The sequence below is a fragment of the Salvelinus fontinalis genome, chromosome 31, assembly GCF_029448725.1.
Source record: "Salvelinus fontinalis isolate EN_2023a chromosome 31, ASM2944872v1, whole genome shotgun sequence".
NCBI classification, from domain to species: Eukaryota; Metazoa; Chordata; class Actinopteri; order Salmoniformes; family Salmonidae; genus Salvelinus; species Salvelinus fontinalis.
In genome coordinates this window covers 29,001,023-29,026,320 of record NC_074695.1, presented here as the reverse complement: position 1 = coordinate 29,026,320, position 25,298 = coordinate 29,001,023, and the positions used below count along the sequence as shown (strand labels likewise).

The 25,298-nt window shown below is 43.5% G+C and overlaps 1 protein-coding gene across 2 annotated transcripts in view; it reads right to left on the bottom strand.

Annotated features, from left to right (window-relative positions):
- The window catches only part of LOC129829997 (metabotropic glutamate receptor 4-like), a 242,751-nt gene extending 222,669 nt beyond the window's left edge, over positions 1-20,082 (bottom strand). For both annotated transcript variants that reach the window (XM_055892098.1, XM_055892099.1), the window contains exon 1: positions 19,309-20,082. In XM_055892098.1, the coding sequence (XP_055748073.1) occupies positions 19,309-19,854 (546 nt within the window). In that variant the 5' untranslated portion in view covers positions 19,855-20,082. The remainder of the gene's footprint in view (positions 1-19,308) is intronic.
- Between the last annotated feature and the right edge of the window lie 5,216 nt (positions 20,083-25,298).

Here is a 25,298-nt window from a genome sequence, read left to right as displayed (position 1 = left end):
TCAGAGACAACGATAGACAGCTGTCTCTAATTGAGAACCAATCTAGGCAACCATAGACATACATACACCTAGACTAAACACTGTCCCATAAACATACAAAAAAACCTAGACAATGCAAAACACATACATCCCCCATGTCACACCCTGACCTAACTAAAATAATAAAGAAAACAAAGATAACTAAGGCCAGGGCGTGACAATATCTTTAGGGGTGTGAATAATTTTGACGCCTGCCTTATTGAGAAAAAAATATAGTACTTGTTAAACAAAATCTCTTTCTCTGAGCAATTGTCTTAGTATAAAATTATATAATTTCTCCCAAAAAAAGGCATACAATATAGCTCAGTTTTTGAATCATTTATTTTATACAGTCATTATTGCTCATCTTTATCATGGGTGTCAATCATTTCGGACCCCACTGTATGTGGGAGGTAAGATCCTACAGGGGCAGGCAAATGGAGAAATGGAGAGGAACTGTATCCAATTAATAATTTATATACTGTACACTATTCCTGAAGTACTGGGGAAAAGTAGTGAGAGGGTCAGAGACTGGATGAGAGATATATGACAGCTGTTGGACTTACTCACCAGACAAAAACAATTAGCTATTAATGAGACTTCAGCTAAAAAAAAAGAAAAGCAAGGAGGACAATATTTCAATCTGAACCTAAAAAGAATCCAGGTATATTTGATAAATATTTATTCTCTAAAGAAACAGACTGAATAGCATTGTTGTACAGTGAGGGATTTTTCAGTCACCTGACCTCAAAAGCAACAGAGACTACTAAAAAATCCAGGCGTGTAAAGCTCACTAACAAATAAATCACTTTATTTATGCAAATATTCCTATATCCTTCGTGCACTCGGCAGCAGTTCTCCTAAGCTCCATACTGTGTTTAAAAGGGGTTAGCCTACAGTTGCATGAAATGGCATATGGGCAAATGAATGGACTTCGTCTCTTTGTCTCTGATTCTGTTATTAGTGAAATATTTAATTTTGCAACAATAACCTAATAGCCAACCTCTTGATTCAGTTTAACACTTGAGAAAGAGCTAGAAGGGCAACAGTTTCCCACTGTGCAAACATCACTGTAAAGCTTAAGCGCTTTTCAATCTGGTTTTAAAGTGCCATTCAAAGAGGATTATAACGCCTCTCATGTTTACCCTGTGACTCTGATATCTGCTGTATTTTACTGAATTCATGTCAGATAATCAAATTACACCTCCAAATGGTCCAGATGCACTGCATAACGGAAAAGACATAGCAATTTCTCTGTGAGAGCTGCATTAAATACATGTACAATGCTACTTAACATCAAGTCAGAAAGATTGTTATTGTTTCACCAGATGTCGTAACATCGCTTTGCGAACTCTTGAGGGTGATTCAGTGACCTCCTCAAACGGCATCCTCTTCTACGGCTATATTGCTATGAAGACACATCGATTATTTCTGTTGGTTGTCGGTTGGTTTTGTTTTATAAAATGTTATTAAATACTGCAAATACTGTTGACCTTTACCTACAGGTACTTTCCACTATTGGAAACAGTTTTCATTTTAAAAAGCAATAGCTTACCATTTTGTCAGCTACGTCTTTCACAAATACTGTATATTTATCATGACACAAGGCGAGACCCAGATGCAGACACAGGAGGCAGATGGTTTAAGATGTTTAATCATCCAAAAAGGAGTAGGCAAGAGAATGGTCGTGGACAGGCAAAAGGTCAAAACCAGTCCAGGAGGTACAGAGTGGTAGACAGGCTCGAAGTCAAGGCAGGCAGAATGGTCAGGCAGGCAGGTACAGAGTCCAGAACAGGCAAGGATCAAAACCGTGAGGACTAGAAAAAGGAGAATGCAAAAAACAGGAGAACGGGAATAACGCTGGTTGACTGGGAAACATACAAGACGAACTGGCACAGAGAGACAGGAAACACAGGGATAAATAGACTGGGGAAAAGGTTTTTTTAAACAAGCGACACCTGGAGGGGGTAGAGACAATAACAAGGACAGGTGAAACAGATCAGGGTGTGACAGAACACCCCCCGCCCCAGGGGCGCCACCTGGTCCTACCTGGGCATACCTGGCTGACCGGAGTGTTGGCAGTGAAAATCGGCGATGGGGGCCGGGTCCAGGATGTCTTTAACAGGGACCCAGCACCTCTCCAACAGGCCATAACCCTCCCAATCAACCAGGTACTGGAAACCCCTGCCCCATGGTCAAACTCTCAGGAGGGGTCTCACAGTATACGCTGTCTGGCCATCGATGACCTGGGGGGGAGGGATGGGCCTGGAAACAGAAGACAAAGGACTGTGAGACACGGGCTTAATCTGAGACACATGGAAGGTAGGGTGAATACAGAGGGTACGGGGTAACACAAGATGGACAGCAGTGGATCTCAGGACTCTGGAGACAGGAAAAGGACCAATAAAATGGGGAGACAGCTTGTGGGACTCTACCCGAAGGTGCAAATCCCGAGTGGAAAGCCATACCCTCTGTCCAATGAGGTAGCTGTGAGCTGGGTTCCAGCGACAGTCCTCTTGTCGACGATACATGGAGTTGGTCTTGAGACTAGCCACCCTGGCTATTCTCCAGGTACGTCGACAGTGCCGGACAAACATCTGGGCCGAGGGTACGCTGACCTCCTGCTCTTGTTCCGGGAAGAGTGGAGGCTGATAACCCATGGAGCACTCGAAAGGGGAGAGTCCCGTGGCAGAACGGAAGGGTGTTCCGGGCATACTCCACCCAGACCAGTTGATGGCTCCAGGTAGTGGAGTTGGTTGAGACCAGGCATCTTAAGGTTGTCTCCAGGTCCTGATTAGCTCGCTCCGACTGGCCGTTTGATTGAGGATGGAATCCAGAGGATAGACTGGCCGATGCCCCAATAAGGGTGCAGAATGCCATCTAAAACTGAGATGAGAATTGAGGACCCCGGTCAGAAACCATATCCACCAGGAGACCATGGATCCGGAAGATGTGCTGCACCATGAGCTGGGCAGTTTCCTTGGCAGAGGGTAGTTTAGGGAGAGGGATGAAATGAGCGGCTTGTCAGAATGACGGTGTTGCCATCAGACGGGGGAAGCCCAGTGACAAAGTCCAGAGAAATATGGGACCAGGGATGATGAGGGACCAGTAGTGGCTGAACAAGGCCAGAAGGAGCTTGCCTTGGAGTCTTGTTCTGGGCGCACACCATGCATGCGGCGACGAAGGCAGAGACATCAGGAACCATTGTGGGCCACCAGAAACGTTGTCAAAGGAAGTCTAGGGTACGGCGGGAAACAGGATGACAGGTTAGCCTGGAGGAATGAGCCCATTCCAGGACCCGGAACCGGACTGAGTTGGGGACAAACAGCCGGTTGGCCGGGCCCCCTTCAGGTCCAGGCTGGGAGCGTTGTGCGAACCTCAATACCCCAATCCACAGTGGCTGCTAGGCATGAGGTAGGGAGAATGGTTTCGAGAGAATGGTTTTGGTGACCGAGGGTATGGCAGAGGAACTGTATAGGCGAGAGAGAGCGTCAGGCTTTACATTTTTGGACCCTGGGCGTTAGGAAATGGTGAAGCTGAATCTGGTAACAGAGCCCACCGGGCCTGCCTAGAGTTAAAGCGCTTGGCTGTACGGAGATATTCCACATTTTTATGGTTGGTCCAGACCAAGAATGGCTGTTCTGTTCGTTCCAGCCAGTGCCTCCACTCTTCCAACGCCATCTTGACCGCCAGGAGTTCTCGGTTGCCTATGTCGTTGTTCCTCTCTGCAGAATTGAGACGATGGGACAGGAAGGCACAGGGATGAAGCTTTTGGTCTTGGGCAGATCGCTGGGACAGCATGGCCCCCACTCCAACATCCGATGCATCCACCTCAACCACAAGTTGAGGCGGCAGGTCCGGATGGGTGAGGATGGGTGCTGTTGTGAACCGATGCTTCAGGTCCACAAAGGCTTTGGGAGAAGTGAGAGTCGAGAGGGGGGCCGCCAGGGTGCTGTAACCCCGATTGAAACGGAGATAGAAGTTTGCAAATCCTAGGAAACGTGGCAACTGCACCCTGGATGTAGGTTGAGGCCAATCCACCACTGCTTTCACCTTTCCAGGATCCATCTGAACATTACTCTCAGCAATGACATATCCCAGAAAAGCGTTTGTAGAGCGGTGGAACTCACACTTCTCGGCTTTCACGAACAGTTGGTTCTTCAGGAGGCGCTGAAGGACCTGCCTGATGTGAAGAACATGTTCTTGGGCAGACCGGGGGGAAAAAACAGGATGTTGTCAAGGTAGACAAACAAAAAACGGTCGAGCATGTCCCGGAGCACATCATTTACCAAAGCCTGAAAGACTGCGGGGGTGTTGTTGAGTCGGCATGACCTGATACTCATAATGTCCACTGGCTATCTTCCACTCATCCCCTTCGCGTATCTGAACCAGGTGGTAGGCATCCCGAAGGTCCAACTTGGAAAAAATGGTGGTCCCCTGGAGAGGTTCAAAAGCTGAGGAGAGGAGTGGTAGGGGGTAACGATTTTTTTTTACAGTAATGTCATTCAGTCCCCGGTAGTCAATGCACAGAAGCAGGGTCTTGTCCTTCTTCTCCACAAAGAAAAACCCTGCGCCGGCAGGAGATGCAGACAGACAGACAGCCCCAGTAGCCAGAGACTCCTCTATGTACTCCTCCATAGCCTTGGTCTCCAGCCCGGATAGAAAATATAGCCGACCCCGAGGTGGTGTGGTGCCTGGGATAAGATCAATGGCACAATCATAAGGACGGTGCGGGGGTAAGGAAGTTGCACGTGCCTTACTGAAACCTTCAAGTAGGTCATGGTACTCAGTGGGAATGACAGAAACATCCAAAGCCTTACTGTACAGTCAGGTAGCTATGTCCTGCCCCTCCACAGTACAGACAACAGTTGGAATTCAGCCTACGTGAACGTTCCCCAACCGATATCCTAGCTCTTCCCAATTGCATAGGCTCAGGAGAATCCAACTCACCCGTCGTTGATAATTCTCGAGGGAGCTCAGGTGGCTTCGGATCCTCTCGGGAAAACTGCCTTCGTGAACTTCCGGATTCCTTCGAAGGTGAGTGAGCCATAGCGGGTGAACGAGTGTGCCCGAGGCCAGACCTCCTCTCACTCCTGCGTTCCCTTAATAAGCGTCCATCAATTTTAATGGTTAGGGCGATGAGGGAGTCGAGATCCACCGGCAATTCCCAAGCAGCTCATCTTTTACCAACTCGGAGAATCGATGAAGAAAGGTATCGAAGAGAGACTCCAAATACCAGGCACTCTCGGTGGACAACGTGCTAAAATCAACCACATAGTCTGCCATACCATGGGAGTTTTGCCGTAAATCAAGAAGTTTACTGGCCGCCTCTCTCCCGGATACCGGAGACTCGAATACCTTCTTCACCTCCGCCATGAATTCCTCCAGAGGGTGACAACAAAGGGTGGATTGCTGCTCCCAAACAGCCGTGGCCCAAGAGAGAGCTCTTCCCCACATTAGCGTAATAATAATACGTAATACGCTATCTTCAATCGGTACGAAGGGAACGAAGATGGCTGTAGCTCAAAAATAAGCGAGCATTGAGAAAGGGAGCCCCAACAGGTACCAGGATCTTCAGAATATCGCTCCGGAGGAGGTAAGCGGGGTTCTAGGGGAACAAGGGTAGGCTGTACCCAACTTACCACTAAAAGGAAAAAATGCACTGGGAGGTTGGGTCTCTCAGGGATGGCAGACAGCCTATGAGTTAACTCCTTAATTAGTTCCATAGTAGCCTTAAACCCTTGGTCGTGGCGTTCTGTCAGAGAACAAAGCCCTTCCAGAAGGTCCTGTAACAGCTCCTCATGTCTCCCAATCATAGCTCCCTGCAGGGAGACAGCGTGGTGAGGCTGGTCCAAGTCTGCTGGGTCTGCCATGGCCAGTTCGTACTATCATGACACAAGACGAGACCCAGATGCAGACACAGGAGGCAGATGGTTGTCGTTTAAGATGTTTAATAATCCAAAAAGGAGTGGGAAAGAGAATGGTCGTGGACAGGCAAAAGCTCAAAACCAGTTCAGAGTACAGGAGGTACAGAGTGGCAGTCAGGCTCGAGTTCAAGGCAGGCAGAATGGTCAGGAAGGCGGGTACAGAGTCCCGAACAGGCAAGGGTCAAAACCGGGAGGACTAGAAAAAGGAGAATAGCAAAGGCAGGAGTACGGGAAAAAACGCTGGTAGACTTGGAACATACAAGACGAACTGGCACAGAGAGACAGGAAACACAGGGATAAATACACTGGGGAAAACAAGCGACACCTGGGGGGGTGGAGACAACAGGGACATGTGAAACAGATCAGGGTGTGACCATATTTTCTCTGGAAAATGACTCATGCCTTTGCTATTTACACAGAAACTCTGGGGAGAACTGAGATGGCATTAACAAGATTATCACCAAATCCCCTTAAGATTCAGATAATAACGTATCTGATCAGAGGGGTTTTCTCCCATCCTCAAGTTGTTCTTAGAACTTGTCTAATCCAAATAAAGTGTGTCAAGTGTCACTAATTTTATGTTATTTTCTAGAAACACAAAATATCAGCATGTTTATCAGGAGTGGCATGTAACAATTGGTCTATCCTAAATAAAACTACATCTAAGGGTTGTCAGGTATAAATGTAATACTTTGCACAAGCATTTTAATAAATAATACTGAGATTCAATGGGTTATTAAAATACCTTTTGTTTGACTTTGGAAGTGGTGAGAAGTACATTGCTTCTTTAGATTGTCTGTGCTTTCCTTTCTGCAATGTTAGGCACTGGAATTACTGTACAGTCAATCTCTAGCAGAGGTCAATAGAAACATTTGGCTTGATCTGGTGTGCTCTAGACTCTGCCATATAATTTAAAAGACTTAGGAGTAAATCTGGGGTCAAACAGAAGAAAGCAGCTTGCCATCTTTGAACACCTGGAAACAACCTACCTGATTTAGAAAACCCTGAACAGTCAAATTAATTGTAACCCTTCTGCAATGATTAAACTGACCCTTGATTGGCATTGCGAATATATCTCATCAGTTGCTGTGTTTAGGACAGCTGCCAATGACACTAGGCAGTGATTTCTGTGGTTCTGAGCCTGTGGAGCGTGCCTTGGTCTATAGAGAGGAGAGGACTGGCCAACATGTCAACCTGGCATATTAAATCATTAAAAGCAGGGCTGAGGAGCTGCAGTGTCCTTGAGGATGACCCTAGTACTACTGGGCTGACATATCCAGCCGGCCACACACTCACTTTACCTTCCTCTAATGGCCTCTCCACAGCTGGAGCAGTGACAGCAAACACAGAAAAGAGGGGTTCAGAATGTTTAGAGCACTAGATCTGGAGGGGAATGTAAAGGTTTGATCGATCATCTCAAAGGTGAAAGGGTCTGTTGATTGTAGCAGGCTATCTCTGAGGGGACATAGCTGCCCAGAGCTACTATGTTATGATTGAGATAGTTGTGGCAGTAAGGTACAGACAGTTCCCATGCAGTAGGGAGTCAACCTGTAGATAACCATTTATCTTACTGCACATACAGTATGTTTTCACCACTGTCGCTGGATGTACTTGGAGACCTTCCATTCAAAATTACCCAACCCATAGGGTGCGTCTGAAATGGCACCCTATTCCCTACATAGTGCACTACGTTTTTATCAAAGCCTGCATAGAGCTCTGGTCAAACGTATAGTACACAATATGGAATAGGGTGCCATTTCAGACCAAGCTATAGAGTGATCACAATAACTATCAGATCAGATGATCTATTCCTGTATGTGAGTCAAATAAAGGTACAGTGAATGAAGTAGACCTGACTACAATAAACCACCTCAGGACGTGCCACACCATTACAGGGTCAACGTTGAAAAGACACAAAACAGAGTTTCTTAGGAACAAGATTTCACACATGACCTTCCTAGCAGCCTCCAAGAAATGTTTAGCATATTTTCAGGCCCACTTAACTGAGAAACGCTTGACAACAAACCCCTTAGCTGGGCAAGTGTTGTGGTCTGATTAAATAAGTATAGCTACAGCTAGTGGGTCAGGGCACAATCCTAGCAAAAACTCATGTACTGCACTGTAATCAGCTGAATTCTTTGTTATTTCCTAGTGGTCTATGCTTTGTGTTGCAGTGTTTATAGATAGCCAAAACCAGGTACCATGTTATTTCAGGCTACCATACTGGTGCTCTTGCATGAATGGATCCTCGTCCGACACAGTGAGTATGGTGGCATCCTAGGTCAGGGACATAGTGGATACAGACGCCTTTTTTCAAACTTCTCAACTATTGTCTGCAAGAGCCCAGATGAGATAGCCTATGTACCAAAAACAAACAGCATTTTGGTACATGTATCTTAATGTAACTGTCACTGCCTCAACCATGTGTGAAATCAATACCAATATGGACCAACTTTCATTCCATCGTGTAGCTTCAAACATTGCCTTTCAACAGCAGGAAAAAGACGAGGGTACAATTTCAGGAAACAGCGTATGCTGTCACAACAGTTCCCAGCCCCAGGTTCAATACCTACGAGGTGTGTTGTGTTTGTATGGGAGGGGGTCCTCACAGCTTGATTTGTAATAATTGTATGGGACAAATAATACAAGTGACATAGGAGTACAACACAAGCCCAGAGTCTGTGTTCTGTGTAGGGTTTTATTAGAGGCTTTGTCTCTTTTACTGACTGAAAGAGGTCTGGGAAGAGATCATTAGCCAGTAAATGAGAAGTAATCCTTCTCTGACTGTCTGCTAATGTTGGTGTGTACGTACAAATATTTTTTTGCGGGTGCGTGTCTTATTGTTTATGCCCTTCCATTTGTTCTGTCCTGACATTGTTCTCTATTATGATGTAATATCAGAAATACCATGAAAATGTAATACCGTTACTATATCTCAGCATTTAGTTTCAAGACAACATTTGTGAAACTTTACAAAACAATTTAACACATTGTGTATGCTGAAGGTCACTAATGCACTAATGTAATACAAAGCTGATAAATCTTCAAACTTTTGAATTAACATTCTGTGTCCTAGTTATCTGATGTTCAAATGGTCGTTTGTAACGGAACATCGTGACTGCCTCAGAGAAGAGAGAGAGAGAGAATTCCTCTGTGTGATGGAGGCTAGATGATTCATAAAAGCTAGCTACCATGTTGTCCGATGTGCTCATAGACTGGATGATGTCCAAGCTTCTTACGGTAGCCTGGGGGAGCCCAAACTCACACTAGTCTAGTTTATAAAACTTTATGTTATACTAGGGAAATTCTGTTTCCATAGCTAGGGCTGACAGTGAGGAATTGTGAAGAGCAGAATCAACTACATAATCAAAACAGTATTACTTTGCGGTAACAAATAATATAACGGAGTGCTGTTCCAATTTGAGTAATACTATTACAGTTACTGATCAAAGATAGGTTGTTGTTAGTTCGTTACCTTTTTATCACTCTATTCCTATTACATTTATTGATCCAAATAAAATATTTGTTATGATTATTATTCCCTCTCTGTTGACGCAATATAAAAAATCCCCCCGCCACAGATTGGAATTGTTTTAATCTTGAGTCTGATGTCCTCTCACCAAGTTCCTGTTAAAGCACGCAGGCACTACTACTAACTGCTTTAGTGAGGGAGATGAAAAATGGCAGAAGCGTCTAAAGCATTGAGTTTCTCGGCGTGGAAGTATTCCTATTACATTGATTTGGTAGGAGAACAAAATGACAAGAATATAGTTGTAAAATGTAAACTGTGCCCAGGTGAAAAACACCTCTCCACTGCTAGAAACACAACCTCCAATCTCTTGAAGCACCTGCAAAAGCAACATGCCAAGACAAAACTCATAGCGAAAGACCCCCGAGGTAGGCCTGCAGATGACTGTAGGCCTACCTCATACAAGCAACCAAAGCTTGATTTTAATGGTTCAGGAGGAAAATCTGTAACCCAGAGAGAGCTTAACAAGCTTGTAGTTTGGTATGGAGGCTAGTGGTGTTGGTGAATAGGCTTACCTAGTGTAACGTTGACATTGTTTACATTGAGCGCAACGTTTTGGGGTGTAATGCAAAAGTAATATAACGAGTAGTGTAACTAAATACTTTCCCCAGGATGTAAAGTAATTTGTTACTGTTAAAATAAGTAATAGGTAATATATTACATTTTTTGTTGTTGTAACAACCCCAACACTGGTCACTTCTCCATTAAAATGTCACCACTCCAAGACTCTAACAGTCATCGATCACATTAATTCAAATATATTTCACCTACCAACAACCGTCTGGTCTGTCTCACCATCTGTACAACAAAACATCTACGTATATGTGATATATCTCCAGGCAGCAGGTCACAGAATTTGATTTGGTTGATAGACAGAATTTCCGGGGGGGGGGCAGCTGCAAGCCACTAATCCTGAGCTCTTTTCGAGGGAACTGTGGGATAGCTGGGCTCTGTTTTGGAGATGTGGCTGTTTAAAGAGTAATAGGAAAAGCCTGAACAGGGTAATACCTAGGCTTAGTGGTGTTAGATTTGGAGACAAGGGGGAAAGCAGTAGTGGCAGCTCTGAGACATGCTCACAATGTATCAGATGGCATCAATGGTACTGAGGAATACTTGAAACTCACTCTTTGAATTTGTGGCACTGTAAATTGTCAGTAAATGAATTGTAACTCTGAGTTAAAACAAAAGATTTACTGATAATTTACAGTGTCATAAATTCAGAGTGAGCTTCAAGAAGAGTTGAAGAAGCCATGTACAGTAATTGGAGAAAATTCAGTATATTATTAGCATGATTGTAACACTGGATTTTCTCCTGAGCAATCCTGTCTTTTCACAAGGGGAAGGGTATGAGGTTATTCGATAAACACACAGTGTTGTACATTATTCATGTTGTATGTCGAATGTGTTAAAGAATAAATGAATGTAGGTATTATGCCCTGAGAATACACAATGACAAATCGGGGCTATACCACCATAACAGAGTGATGCTGAGACTCTGATTTTTCACTTTAAAATTATTGCTAAGTTAACCTGTTGAGGACAGAGGGCACTGTTTTCACTTTGGGGGAAAATCGTGCCCAATTTAAACGGCCTCGTACTCAATTCTTGCTCATACAATATGCATATTATTATTACTATTGGATAGAAAACACTCTCTAGTTTCTAAAACCGTTTGAATTATATCTGTGAGTAAAACAGAACTCATTTTGCAGCAAACTTCCTGACAGGAAGTGGAAAATCTGAAATCGATGCACTGTTCTAGGGGCTGCCTATTAAAGTCCTTGATATTTATTAGTTTAGATGCACTTCATACGTCTTCCACTAGATGTCGACAAGCAGTGAGAGAAGAAATTGAGTGTGTAACTTGATCTGGGCTCGAATTATAGCTCTTGGCATGACGTGTCACCAGTTTCCTGTTTTCTGGAGAGCGCGAGGAGGGACCTGGATTTGCTTTCTGATAAGCTGTCGTTATGGACGACTAATATCTCCGGCTTTGATTTTATTTGATACATGTGACAATATCATCGTAAAGTATGTTTTTTCAATATAGTTGAATCAGATTATTGAAATTTTTTCGGGAGTTTTGCCGTGTTCCGTTCTCTTCCGTTTGTTGACGATGGAGAGATTCGTGCCACTTGGCAAGTGTGCTTGCTAAATCGAGAGGGGAAAAGGCCGCTCTAAAACCAAACAACGATTGTTCCCGACAAAGGACCCCTTGTACAACATTCTGATGGAAGATCAGCAAAAGTAGGACCCATTCTATGATGTTATTTAATATATCTGTCGTACATGTGAACTAGTCGTTTGCGCCCAGCTTTTGGGTACTCTCTCGCTATACCTAAGCTGGATGTCGTAATGAAGTTATTTTTAGAATTCTAACACGGCGATTGCATTAAGAACTAGTGTATCTATCATTTCCTATACAACATGTATTTTTTTGTTATGTTTATGAATAGTTATTTGGTCAGAATATGTGTGTCAGAAAAAGTGTCAGAAAAATATCCGGACGTTGTGGGAAAAAGATGCTACGTTAGCACAACATTAGCACAATGTATAACCACTGATTTCAGCTCTAAATATGCACATTTTCGAACAAAACATAAGTGTATGTATAACCTGATGTTATAGGACTGTCATCTGATGAAGCTTATCAAGGTTAGTCAAATTATATATCTTGCTTGTTTATTCGCTATCGCTAACGTGCCTATTGCTATCGCTAACATGCCTTGATGAATGAATGCGGTAGTGTGGTAGGCTATTGTAGTAAGCTAATATAATGCTATATTGTGTTTTCGCTGTAAAACACTTAAAAAAATCGGAAATATTGGCTGGATTCACAAGATGTTTGTCTTTAATTTGCTGTACACCATCGATTTTTCAGAAATGTTTTATGATGAGTATTTAGGTATTTGACGTTGGTGTCTGTAATTATTCTGGCTGCTTTCGGTGCAATTTCTGATTGTAGCTGCAATGTAAACTATGATTTATACCTGAAATATGCAAATTTTTCGAACAAAACATAGATTTATTGAATAACATGTTATAAGACTGTCATCTGATGAAGTTGTTTGTTGGTTAGTTTGGTTGGTTCTTGGTTAGTTAGGTTGGCTTTGTGCACGCTACCTGTGCTGTGAAAAATGTCTGTCCTTTTTTGTATTTGGTGGTGAGCTAACATAAATATATGTGGTGTTTTCGCTGTAAAACATTTACAAAATCGGACATGTTGACTGGATTCACAAGATGTGTATCTTTCATTTGCTGTATTGGACTTGTTAATGTGTGAAAATTAAATATTTCAAAAAAATATCTTTTGAATTTCGCGCTCTGCCTTTTCAGTGGAATGTGGGAGGAGTTCCGTTGGCGGAACGCCAGAGCCAGACAGGTTTAAACTAACCATACAGCTCTATGCACAAGGATGACTTTCAACAATGTCTACTGACATTTTTACAAAAATAAATCTATTAAACTTGAAAAACAGTGCAGATGCAAAGTTTGGTAACAGAATGACGGCACCAATAGCACAAACCGTAATTCTGTTACAAAACTTTGTATCTGCACTGTTCATTAATTAAATGTGTTTTTATGTGGATAGAGTTGCATTGTTTGTCAACTTTGCAATCATTTGTTTTTGTTTGGCATACATTTTAAAGTAAAAAATATATAATAGTGTGGAATTGCCCATGACTATGCTGAAGGTTACAACATTGGAGCTGTTATCACAGCTGTAGCTTGTCCTGTGTGTCTTCCAAAGCACTATATATCTCCTCTGCTGTTAAAACCAGTGCTGATGGTGTTAGTCTTTACAGACGTGTAGTGGATCATTTCAATTACCTCTCTCATAAAGAGGAACAGACCCAGAAAATTAAACCATCCGCTTTAAAAAAAAACTAACTTGACATCCTCCCCTCCCCGCCATGCCGGGTTTCCTCAGTAGACCTGCAAACTTACACTAATGAAATGCCAGAAATTAATGAGTGAAACCCGGCATCTCCACACAGCGACCAGCACACATGTGGAGACCACTGCACCGTGCCCCTTCGCCATTACGGCTGGTGATTAGCAGCTGGTGTTCCAGCTTCCTGTAGTGGGACTCGGATAGATGAAGATAAAACAGAGCAAAACTAAGAGGCATGTTTCCGGGCACTCATCCCTTATGGCTGTACTGGGAATTGGCAACTGGGGCCAGGGTCGGTTAAGCGACTTGAGTCTAAACTAATCCTGACTGAAGGAGCTGCTCTGCTGTGGCCGGAGCTCTGCATGGATGGGAACAGCCGCAATGAACAGTGAGAAAGACAGCTGCAAGGATCAGGTCTGCCCCAATTGTAAAAGTCCTGTTGAGTGGCATGGATAAAACCCTGGCATAACCACTGGCCTGTAAACCTTCTGAAAACAATTGCTTGCAAGTCTTTTGAGCCTTTTGGTTTGCTTCCCTTGTTTGCTTTGCTTGCACAGGATTTTGAAAGTCACAGGCGAGTAGAAAATTCCCTTTTTGGAATTGGATGGATGGGCGGGTAAAGGGGTGGAATGGTTGGCTTGAATGACCTGATGTAGTGTGGCTGCACCAAATTACACTTAGTGCAGAATAGTTTTCCACTTAGTCAGAATCGATTCTCCTGGCCAGGCCTCTCTCCTGAATTGCCACAGAGCTACGGCGCTGAGGATCCGTGAAGGTGACAGGTCACACCTTGGGAGGCCTGTGTCCGGGTGATAAAGAGAGCTACAGGCTACTGATGTAGCTACTGAGAGCGGAGCTAATGAATACTAGTCACTAGATGTGGTGTAGTTGTGCTTCAGTATTCATCTTCATTCAGTCTAGTTTGCCAAATACCCAGCTACTGTCTTGACCCAAAAATTCTCGAAGACATATCATTGAAAATCATTCTGATTCCACACGTTCTCTACAGCAAGGTCTTTGTACAATTCCCTGTAAAAGTCTGCACAGCAATGTAGAGCCATCCTGCACACAGAGCAGAGTCATCCTTTCATCACATATTCTAAATGTATTTATTTTTGTCTTTTACAGCCATGATGGTTGCTGCGGTAATCTAGAGTGGACGGTGTCTCAACATGTTGAGATGCTGAGAGGAGGAAGGTACAGCGCCTGAGGGTGTCCCATCTCTGTCTCTAATGAGGGAAGAGGGCCGCAAGGTCTCTCTGCTTCACAGACAGCACAACAGACAGCTAGTTAACCCTCCTCTTACAGCTACCTACAGGCTCCCCCGTCTTCTCCTCTAAGCTCCTCTCACCTTCCTCCCCTCTCATCTCTGAAGGCATCCTCCCTTCTGCTTAGAAGGCAGAGGTAGACACGTGTGTAGGCTGTTTGTGCCGTAGCAGACTGTACACCTGAGTGGAGGTAGGCGAAGCGCCCCTTTCCTTCTCTGAGAACATATGCTTGTCTCAGCAACACAACATAACCCACAATCATGACTGCCCATGTACATTGTGACAGTTACAGTGCTGATAAAGTAGCCTACACAAGACCAAAAGAAAAGCTGATATGCACTAAGCCAGAAACGCATCTACAAGACATGATCACAAAGCTAGAACCCTAACTAAAGCCAGCTTCATCATCGAATCAAGTTTATTTTATATAGCCCTTCGTACATCAGCTAATATCTTGAAGTGCTGTACAGAAACCCAGCCTAAAACCCCAAACAGCAAGCAACGCAGGTGTAGAAGCACGGTGGCTAGGAAAAACTCCCTAGAAAGGCCAAAACCTAGGAAGAAACCTAGAGAGGAACCAGGCTATGAGGGGTGGCCAGTCCTCTTCTGGCTGTGCCGGGTGGAGATTATAACAGAACATGGCCAAGATGTTCAAATGTTCATAAATGACCAGCTTGTTCAAATAATAATCAGGAGTAAATGTCAGTTGGCTTTTCATTTCCGATCATTAAGAGTATCTCTACCACTCCTGCAGTCTCTAGAGAGTTGAAAACAGCAGGTCTGGGACAGGTAGCACGTCATGACTGGGTTATCAAACGCATTCGATACAGCGTCAAAACCAGCCCTGTGCTAATTAGCCTGGGCGCTAGCACACTTTTCTCCTGCTTATGTTGCAGTAAAAGACCCAACTGATGAGAACATCACCGAGCATGAGCAGACAGGGCCAACCATGGAGGGAGGGAGCTTTCAAACCCCAACTGGATCCCTAGGCGGACATTACGTAATCTGGAAGTAAAATATTCATGCAGCACAATAGGGACGGGATCCTGCCTACTGCTCGGGAGTGCTGAGTTAACAGTTTACCGAGCCTCAGCCACTTTAAGACTGGGAAAGGGATGTAGGGAAGAAAGAAAGAAGCATTCTGACAACAACAGCACGCATGCAGTGTGTTATGGTGTTATGGTGTAACGGTTTCTCGTTTCTTCTTCGTCTGAAGAGGAGGAGTAGGGATCAGACCAAAATGCAGCGGGTTGTGAAGAAATAAATGAATATTTATTAATTTATTAACAGAACGAACGAAACACCAAAACTCTTTAACAAACTACAAAACAAATAAACGACGTAGACTGACCTAAAACATAAGAACTTACAAATACACGAAGAACGCACGAACAGGTACAGACTACAAACCAACGCTACAGTCCCGTGTGGTACGAACATACATACAGACACGGAAGACAATCACCCACAAACAAACAGTGAGAACAGCCTACCTTAATATGGTTCTCAATCAGAGGAAACGTCAAACACCTGCCTCTAATTGAGAACCATATCAGGCAACACATTAAACCCAACATAGAAACACAACACATAGAATACCCACCCAGCTCACGTCCTGACCAAAAAACAAAGGATTAACACAATAACTAGGGTCAGAACGTGACATATGGCCACTACCCTTAGGCTCAAAAAGGACATGGCAAAGAACAGCAATAAGAAGGGTTGTAACCCACATTGATATGTAAGTGTTGAGCTTGCCTTGCGTGTTCAAACCAAGCAAAATATGGATGAGTCAGATCCCCTAACCCATGTACGGGAAATAGTTGACTCACCAAGAGTTTCCTGGGTATAGCTTACAGTATGTGAGGCTGGGACAGCCCTATCCTCAGCTCGTCTGCAAAGGCTGAGAAGCTCACTTACTTTCTAGTTTTAAAATAAATAAAGTGCATTTTGAAGTGCAAAAACCTGCAAGTGTCCATGTGGAACTAGAAACAGTCAGTAAAGGCTCTCTGACCTATATCGAATTGTAAAGGAAGTGTACAGACTATATCTTTATTCAGAGCTCACCTAGTGACCTGCACTAAGCTGTGTATTACTTGGCCATCAGCCCTTCATCATTGCACTGAATTAGAAACCAGTGCCATCTTCTCCAAACATCTTTCTGTGGACTGCCTCCCACTTTGATCAACCCTCTCACCACCATCCTCCAATCATCTGAAGAACACACACTCATTCCTGGATGAAAGGGGAAAAAACATAGGTTGTGCAGATGAAAGATATCAGGTCAAGCTCTTGAAATCATTAGAAACAGGAGAAGTATCTATCTGCGGAGCGGCAATACCACCTAATTCACTAAAGAAGAGGAGTCCTTATATGGAGCTAATTATAGTGACGTGATCCAGCGCCAGGCAGGCTGAGGCAGGCCAGCATGATGTGAGCATGGCACTGGTTATCAGAGGCGTCATGCCCATATGGGGGGCACAAGGACACATGCCCCCTCCGATTTGTCCTGTTTCAAACATTTTCAGATGTTAAATTAATTACTCAACTTAACCACATTTTATCATAATTATTTATAAAAAAGATCTGTCAGCTGTATTTTGCGGAGGGGGCACACTGACTTTACCAGGCAAAAGAGTACCTCCCCTATTCTTCCTAGTCAGTGGTTCCTTCTAAGGTGCACCACAGAGCAAAAATATGCTAGGCAGGACCCTAGATATTCTAGTGAGTGCAGACAGTATCGTCAGTGGAGAGAGTGTTGAGTGACACACACAGCGTTTGATTTGATTTGATCTTCCAGTGATGGGCAGAACTCGCAGGATGTATGTTTGTAAATGGATTTGATCAAGCTATGTAGCCTATTGATTCCTCCTTGATGAATAAAGAAAATAAAAATGTTTAGTTGTTTTTCTGTAATACAAGCCACTAGCAATTTCATGAAGTTGACTTTAGCTAGCCATCTAGATACGTTCCCAATCTCCCAACCTCCCAACTAGCTACCAAGGCATTTCATGCCATCAATCAAGTTAGAATAATTTGTCTAACTATCTTAGCTGGCAAGGTTGCTAGACTTTCGAAAAGCAAGCAATTTCTAAATGTACTGAAAGAGACTCACATTCCTTTCAACCTTTTACCCAGAGTTTAGTAGAGATACATAGAAGCATATGTAGGGTTATGATACGATATACCAGTGTTGTAACTAAACTCCCAAGGCATAAAAGTTCTTAAATAATCAAAGTGCATCATTCATTAAAAGGACAATTGAACAGATATTGAAGTACGCTTAGCTAACCTAGACATATATTTCTTTTTTTACATAGAACGAGGCATAAGGATTGCATAGAATTAGTCTCTAGATTGCCGGAAAAATCTGTTTGAAAACTACAAAATTCTCCAACATCTGGGGGGGGGGATTGGCCCCACTCTGTACCACCCACTATTTATCCACACTTACTTTGATTCCCCCTTTAAATATAATGCTGGTTATTATATCTTTACAACAGACACAGAGGACTGCTACTGCCAGCTACTGCAATAGAGTATCTCCTGATGGTCCATCTTGACTTTAAAGGGATACTTTGGGATTTTAGCAATTTGGCCCTTATTTACTTCCCCAGAGTCAGATGAACTTGTGGATACCATTTTGACGTGTCTGCGTGCAGTTTGAAGGAAGCATTAGCATTAGCACTTGGACTGGAAGTACAGTATATGGTAACAGTAGCATGCTTTTGTTCTTTGAACATCATTATAATTTAGCGACATTATGACACAGCCAGCATATTTGACCATTGGTCTGCCTGGCATCTTCCTTCCCATGACAGCTTTGTGTCGGCATTATGAAAGGGGCCTGTTGTGTTGTGTTTTGATTTAACTCTGGCACATGCTGATCTTTAATAAGTGTTGAACAAACTCAAATGGTTACATGATTGACTTGGTTTATTTAATTAAAGGCAAAGCACCACTAAGGACTCTTACCAAATTAATGTCTTTATGGAGAGAGGCAGAGTACTAATGAGGAGCCTCCAAAATATGTCTGGTTTCAATGGGACTCTGTAGGACTTACAAACCACAAAGACCACATCCAACTGAGGTGAACACAGACACAGATGTCAAACATTCAGAAGACCAGACATTTTGGTTTCAGAAGCAAACATTTTTAGGAATATGAGTTTTGATTGGTTTAATGAAGGGTGTAAACCTATTTGCCCATACAAGAGGGACATTGTGCATTTTTACAGATACCGATAATTTGTGAAATGTGAGATATTGAATACGCCTCAAGCTACACTATGTAATATCACCTAAGAGAGAAGACATGGGGTAAAAAGACTAATATAGAAAGCGGTGATTGTTTTTGCTTGTTTTATCACATCAACATGTCCATATTGTTGGAAAATGGGACAATAGATATAAACTTTCTCCTTTCATGAAAACACTTGCAAACCCTTTTTACCAGAAAAAGCAACCTAACCTTTTATTGACATCCATCACAAATACATGCTTCAGCCAATTGCATCACAGATCTCAGTCACAGTGCTTTCATAGTAGAGTATGTAATCTCAGAGCAAGTGTGCTGCCAGCCTACAAACGCCTGTTGGGAGACACTACTTTCATAGCCACCACCATCATTCACATCCATTAACCAGTAAGTGTAAACTGAAAGGCACTTACCCTGAAGAGCCGCAGGATATTGGCAACCATGATTGACACAGAGCTGGCGGAGGCCCCGATGACACCCACCACCCTTTCAGGCTTGGTGATGATGGGCGGCCCGCCGCTCAGGCACTTGATGTCCGTCCCGTCCTTCTCGATGAGCGCCTGGACAAAGGTGAGCGACTGCTCCAGGGCGTGGGTGTCCCGGGAACAGGTATCCAGGATCCTGGCACCCAGAGTGATGTTGGGCAGCAGCTCATGGTCGTTGTTGATGCGGTCCAGTGCGAACAGCATGGCCTCTAGTCTGTGGATCCCCTTCTCCTTCTTCAGCTCCCCACAGGCTTTACCGTCGCTGCCTCTGGCGTGTACCGGGAAGAGGCCACCAAGAGAGATATCCCCATCTATGCGGATGGAGTTGAGGTGTTTGTGGCCAGGTGTCTTTGGCTTGGCCCCCAGGACTACTAGGATACAGCAGGCCAGGAGCAGGACCTGACAGGGCCCAGCCAGACCACCTCTGTGGCAGCCAGTCTGCCCCCTCTTCATACAGCTTCCCAGAAGATTCATGACAGAAGGCTAAGCTAAACCTGCATCCAACTAAATTGAGTCCCTTTGAAAAATGAAGGGAAAAAACCCCACAAACAAATGTCCTGTAGGTCAGCCGCAATATCCTTCAGAGAACAGAACTCTCTTCAGAAGTCACTTCTCATGTATCTCAGCTCTGCAGCTCTGACACCATCTCAGTAATACTAATTAGCTCTCTCTCTCTCTCTCTCTCTCTCTCTCTCTCTCTCTCTCTCTCCTCTCTCATCTCTCTCTCTCTCTCTCTCTCTCTCTCTCTCTCCTCTCTCTCTCTCTCTCTCTCTCACTCTCTCCTCTCTCTCTCTCTCTCTCTCTCTCTCTCTCTCTCTCTCTCTCTCTCTCTCTCTCCTCTCTCTCTCCTCTCTCTCTCTCTCTCTCCTCTCTCTCTCTCCCTCTCTCTCTCTCTCTCTCTCTCTCTCTCTCTCTCTCTCTCTCTCTCTCTCTCTCTCTCTCTCTCTCTCTCTCTCTCTCTCTCTCTCTCTGCTCTCTCTCTCCTCTCTCTCTCTCTCTCTCTCTCTCTCTCTCTCTCTCTCTCTCCTGGTGCTGCTGCAGTCTACAGCTGTGACACCTCTCTCTCTCTCTCTCTCTCTCTCTCTCTCTCTCTCTCTCTCTCCTGGTGCTGCTGCAGTCTACAGCTGTGACACCTCTCTCTCTCTCTCTCTCTCTCTCTCTCTATCCACTTCCTTGTGGGGTATTCTCTCTCCCGGCTGTTGGGGAATGTAGACGGTGTGGAGTTACTAAACAGTTTGGGTCGAGTCGGGAGTGGGTCCGTGGAGAGACATCTTGGGGAGAACAAAGGTGGGATATAAGCCTCCTCTTTTCTGCTCCTCCAGAGCCAGTCAGGGGTGTTTATCTTCTCTCGCTCACCCCCCTGGAGCAGGCAGAAAGTCTAGAGTCAGCCCAAGCAAGCCTGCAGGTACTCAGACATGGCCTCCCACCTCGAGCTCAGAAAGACAGCAGACTCCTGAAAGATTAAAGGAGAAAGGAATGAGATTTTGAGAAAAAGACAGGAGTAAGAGAGAGCTCTGTTTAAAAAACAGATGAGATGAAATGGGATTTCATTGGGTCTAATCAACAATAGATTTTTCCCAGCGTGCACGGCTTTGAAAGGATATGCTGCATATTACTTTCCCACATGGTCCTTATAACAATTACTGAGGCTCTCAATTGTTGTTAACTCCCACGCACTGCTTTCAGTTCAATGAAACATGAAATACATTTTTCACAAACTCTCTTCTATGATAAAAGGCAGATAAGAAGCAGAGTCTACTTCTTCATTGCTTTTACATTTCATAAACATATCTGAGGATATGCAACAGCACTGGAGGGTCACGGTTTCTATCAGATAGTGGATAGAAATATTCAAGCAGAAAAATCCCCAAGCCTACTGCATTAGTAGAAACGCCTGTTGGGATATTTCCATTTTACACCTTCACTTCACTTGCTTTTAGAGCACTGTTATGAAGGCCATGGGCATAACTGATTCAGAGCCTAGCTGGCACGAGTGCACAGGCTGCTTCGCAAACACGTCCCAATCTCTTCATGTGGAGAGCAGACCCACTGGGCAAAAACTGGTTGAATCAACATCATTTCAACCAAAAAAATGATGTGATGACGTTGAATCGTTCATTGGATTTGCAAAAAGTCATCAACTTAAGGGCATTTAGTCTACCTAAATCCAATTGCATGGTGACATTTTTTGTTGATTTCACATTGAATTCACGTTATGTTGACATGTCAACCAAATGTTAATCAAAACTAGACGTTAACTGACATCTGTGCCCAGTGGGAAGTCTCTCCATGGTGTTTTACCAAAGGGTTATAAAATATCCTGCTTTAAATTGAGAATGCAGGATGTTCATAATCTAAGGAGGGATGTTCCCTGACTGATGAAGACATCTGCTTGCACCCCACATTCCCCTCGCTCAGTTCTCCTCTCCAAACCCATCATCTCAGCTGTATGACTTCTGTTTCTATTTGGACACTAGTAGAAGCACACTTTGGGGGGGGGGGGGGGGGGGGGGGGGGGGGGGGGGGTGCTGGCGAGGGTGTCATCCCCCAACAGCAGACTTTTCCACTGTGCCAGACTAATAAAGTGGTGGATGTGTGCTCAGTCTGTCTCTGTTCTCTGCCCCTCTGTCTCCGTCTCTCCGTCTCTCCGTCTCTCCATCTCTCTCTCTCTCTCTCTCTCTCTCTCTCTCTCTCTCTCTCTCTCTCTCTCTCTCTCTCTCTCTCTCTCTCTCTCTCTCTCTCTCTCTCTCTCTCTCTCTCTCTTGCCTCTCTCTCTCTCTCTCTTGCCTCTCTCTCTTTCCACCCTCCATCCCTCTCTTCCTCTCTTTCATTGACTTTTCCCAGGCATAGCCAATCAGTCCAACAGCAACTGCCTAACAGGCTTCCCACATACTGCTCTAAGCCATGGCTGGCATGTCCTGTGATGGAGGATAGAAAGGGCACCTGGCAGGAAACAGGTCAACATAAAAGGAGATACATGCTGCTCCTTAACCCCAACAATGGGTAGTAGGGTTCCTCTGTTGTGGCTTTGATGTCCCTGATTATAGTTACAGGACAGTACTAGAGAGTCTGAGGAAGAGAGTGGTCTAAGGGAATAGATGCTTTCTCCAGAGCCGTATCAGCCAACAGGTTTTCTAGTATATAGTATTTGGGGCTTGAGGTTGGATAAAGATGTGCAGATATGGCTGATTGAAATATATCTGCCTTAGCTTGCTGCCATGCCTCGTGAATTAAAGACTGCACTGCAGGCACATGCAGCTTCTGTTATTTTCGCCATCAAATAGTAAGGACATCCCGCTCCAGTAACTGTACAGTAAGTAGACACAGAGAGAGGCCTAGCTGCTTTACGCTGGCTTCTCCTGTCCTGCTGGGATCCAAAAGGAGATATTTATATCGACACGCTCAGATCAGCCTCCTAAAACACAGCATCCATAATGGATGACGGCTCAGCTGAAGCACAACATCTAGTTCTGGAGAGAGGGATGAGAGGGGAACTAAGGACTGAGAGATGGAGCGCGATGGAGAGAGGGATGAGAGGGGAACTAAGGACTGGGGGGGATACAACGTACAAGGCTTTTGTTAAGGAAAGAGGGGGAGAGATGAAGAGAGATTGAGAGAGATGGAGCGAGATGGAGAGAGATGAAGCAAGTGAAACAGATGCAGCACAGGGTCCATGGAGGATAATAAGGCTGGCTAAGGGGGACACTCACTTACTCACTTCCTTCTACATTTTACATTTACATTTTTGTAATTTAGCAGTTGCTCTTATCTGGAGTGACTTAGTTACAGATTACTTACATTCATCTTAAGATAGCTAGGTAAGACAATCACATTATCATAGTCGTAATAAGTACATTTTTCTCCATAAAGAAGTTATCAGCAAAGTCAGCAGGCTACAAGAAGGAAAAGACGAGAGCAAGTTGTATTTATTTGTCTCACGCCCAGGAAGCTCAGATTCAAAATCAGCTCTGCAAGCGTTATAATGTCAATATGCTTAGATGTGATGACATTCATAAAATGTTTAAGTTATGTTGCACAATACATTCCCTTAATGTTGTAAGAATTTTAAAAGTCTGTTTTTATGATATTGATAGCATATTTGTTGTAGGTTTAACATAATATTCCACTGATGTTCGCGCAATGTATATTTTTCCTCAGAACATTTGAAGAACGCTTAGAAAATGTTCTATTTAAGTTTTGCCTAAAATTACCACAACATTCTCAGCATGGAAAATGTTTATCTCTTTAAAGCAGATTGGAATACATCCCCATTCTGTTTCTCTCCAGATTTAATGGCAATTTGCATTTGAGGACTGTTATTGTAGGTTAAATGGAGACACATGGTATGTTAATTTCATTCATATAACACTTGAACTGCATTTAATCATACAAACACATAAATATTTTTTACACTTCCTACAGTATGTTGACAATCTGCACATGTCGGGTTTGAACTCACATCATTAACCCTCCTCTAGTGGATAGCTGTGGTGTTGTGGGTTGTTTTCAGTCAAATATAGTTAATCGGGATACAGAACACAATTTCTGAGTTATTGAAACATTCCCATTCTCTTCATATGCTGTGTACTTGTAACACTGTGTTTTATGATTTTCCTTCTTCATCACCTATTGAAAGTTTTATGAAACACATTCTGTCAACATTCTTGGAACATCAAATAAATGTTTTGTGCACCCTGATACAAACATTATCTGAATGTCAGCGCAACTGGAGAGTTTTTGTGTTTTGGGAACATAAAACATAAAAGAATAAATGTTTTTGATGTTATCATCCTAATTTTAGATACAAATCTAACTAGAACTTAATGGGAATCTTAGTTAATGTTCTGGGAATGTTACCGTTCTGCTGCGTACCATGTGTATCCCGTACATACAACTAATAACACTTAAAATTGAAACGTCAAACTATTAATTTCCCCTTGCAAGTTATGTATTTATTATGTCGCTTTCCTAAAACCCTAACGTTAATTTACAGCCCAGTTTCATGTTTAAGTTCCATGGTTTCAGTTGGCTTATGCCAGTTTATATTATTGAAAACATTTGTTTCTATCTTTATTTAATGTAATGTATCTGCTGTTTGATCCTCTGAGTGGTTGCGGTGTTAAGGGGATCATGAAGAGGGTGTTTTCATTTCATTGAATCTCATTTCATATTGCTGTTATTTTGTTTGTGTTGCTGCGTCTTCTCCAGCCGGTCACATGCTCCACTCAGCTGTGAGTCCTAGAGCAAAAGGTTGCCTGTATTTGTGGTCACAGGGGCGCCACTCCACTCACTCTGTGTGTAAGTGCTGCTCTTCAGCTTTTGCCAGTGTTGGAATTGTTCATAGGGAGGCTGGTCAGAGCCTGGTAGACTACACCTGTGCCAAGATAGTTATATTGGCAGTAATATCTGGTTAGGCCTACTACTTAGGCCCACTGTAGTCATGTAGTTCTATTGATTTGTTTGTTTAGTCTTTTTTTCTACATCCTTAATGTTCTACCACATAATAAATAACACTACACCTGATTTTACACCTTTTACTTTGCCTCCTGTTGCATCCTACCCTTAAGGCTGTGAGTCCTGTTACCACTGAACAAATCTGTACCCAGAAAGTAATGATCCTCCTTAGTAAACTGTACTTTGTTGCCTCAGCTACGAACAGAATTACAACATTATCTGGGTGGCCTGAAAATAGAATATATTTGTCTTTCTCTCTACCCAGGGTAATCAGCTCTTTGGATAATTCTCTATGAAATCATAATCTACGAATTATCATTTAAGAAGCTGCAGGCCAGTTATCTGCAGGCCAGTTTTTATTTCCAAATCTCCTTCCCCCCACGTTAAGATTACAAAGCTAAGTAACAAGGAAGGTAAATATAGCGTAGTGGCCAAACAATGCAGACAAATAAATAGCTTCAGCG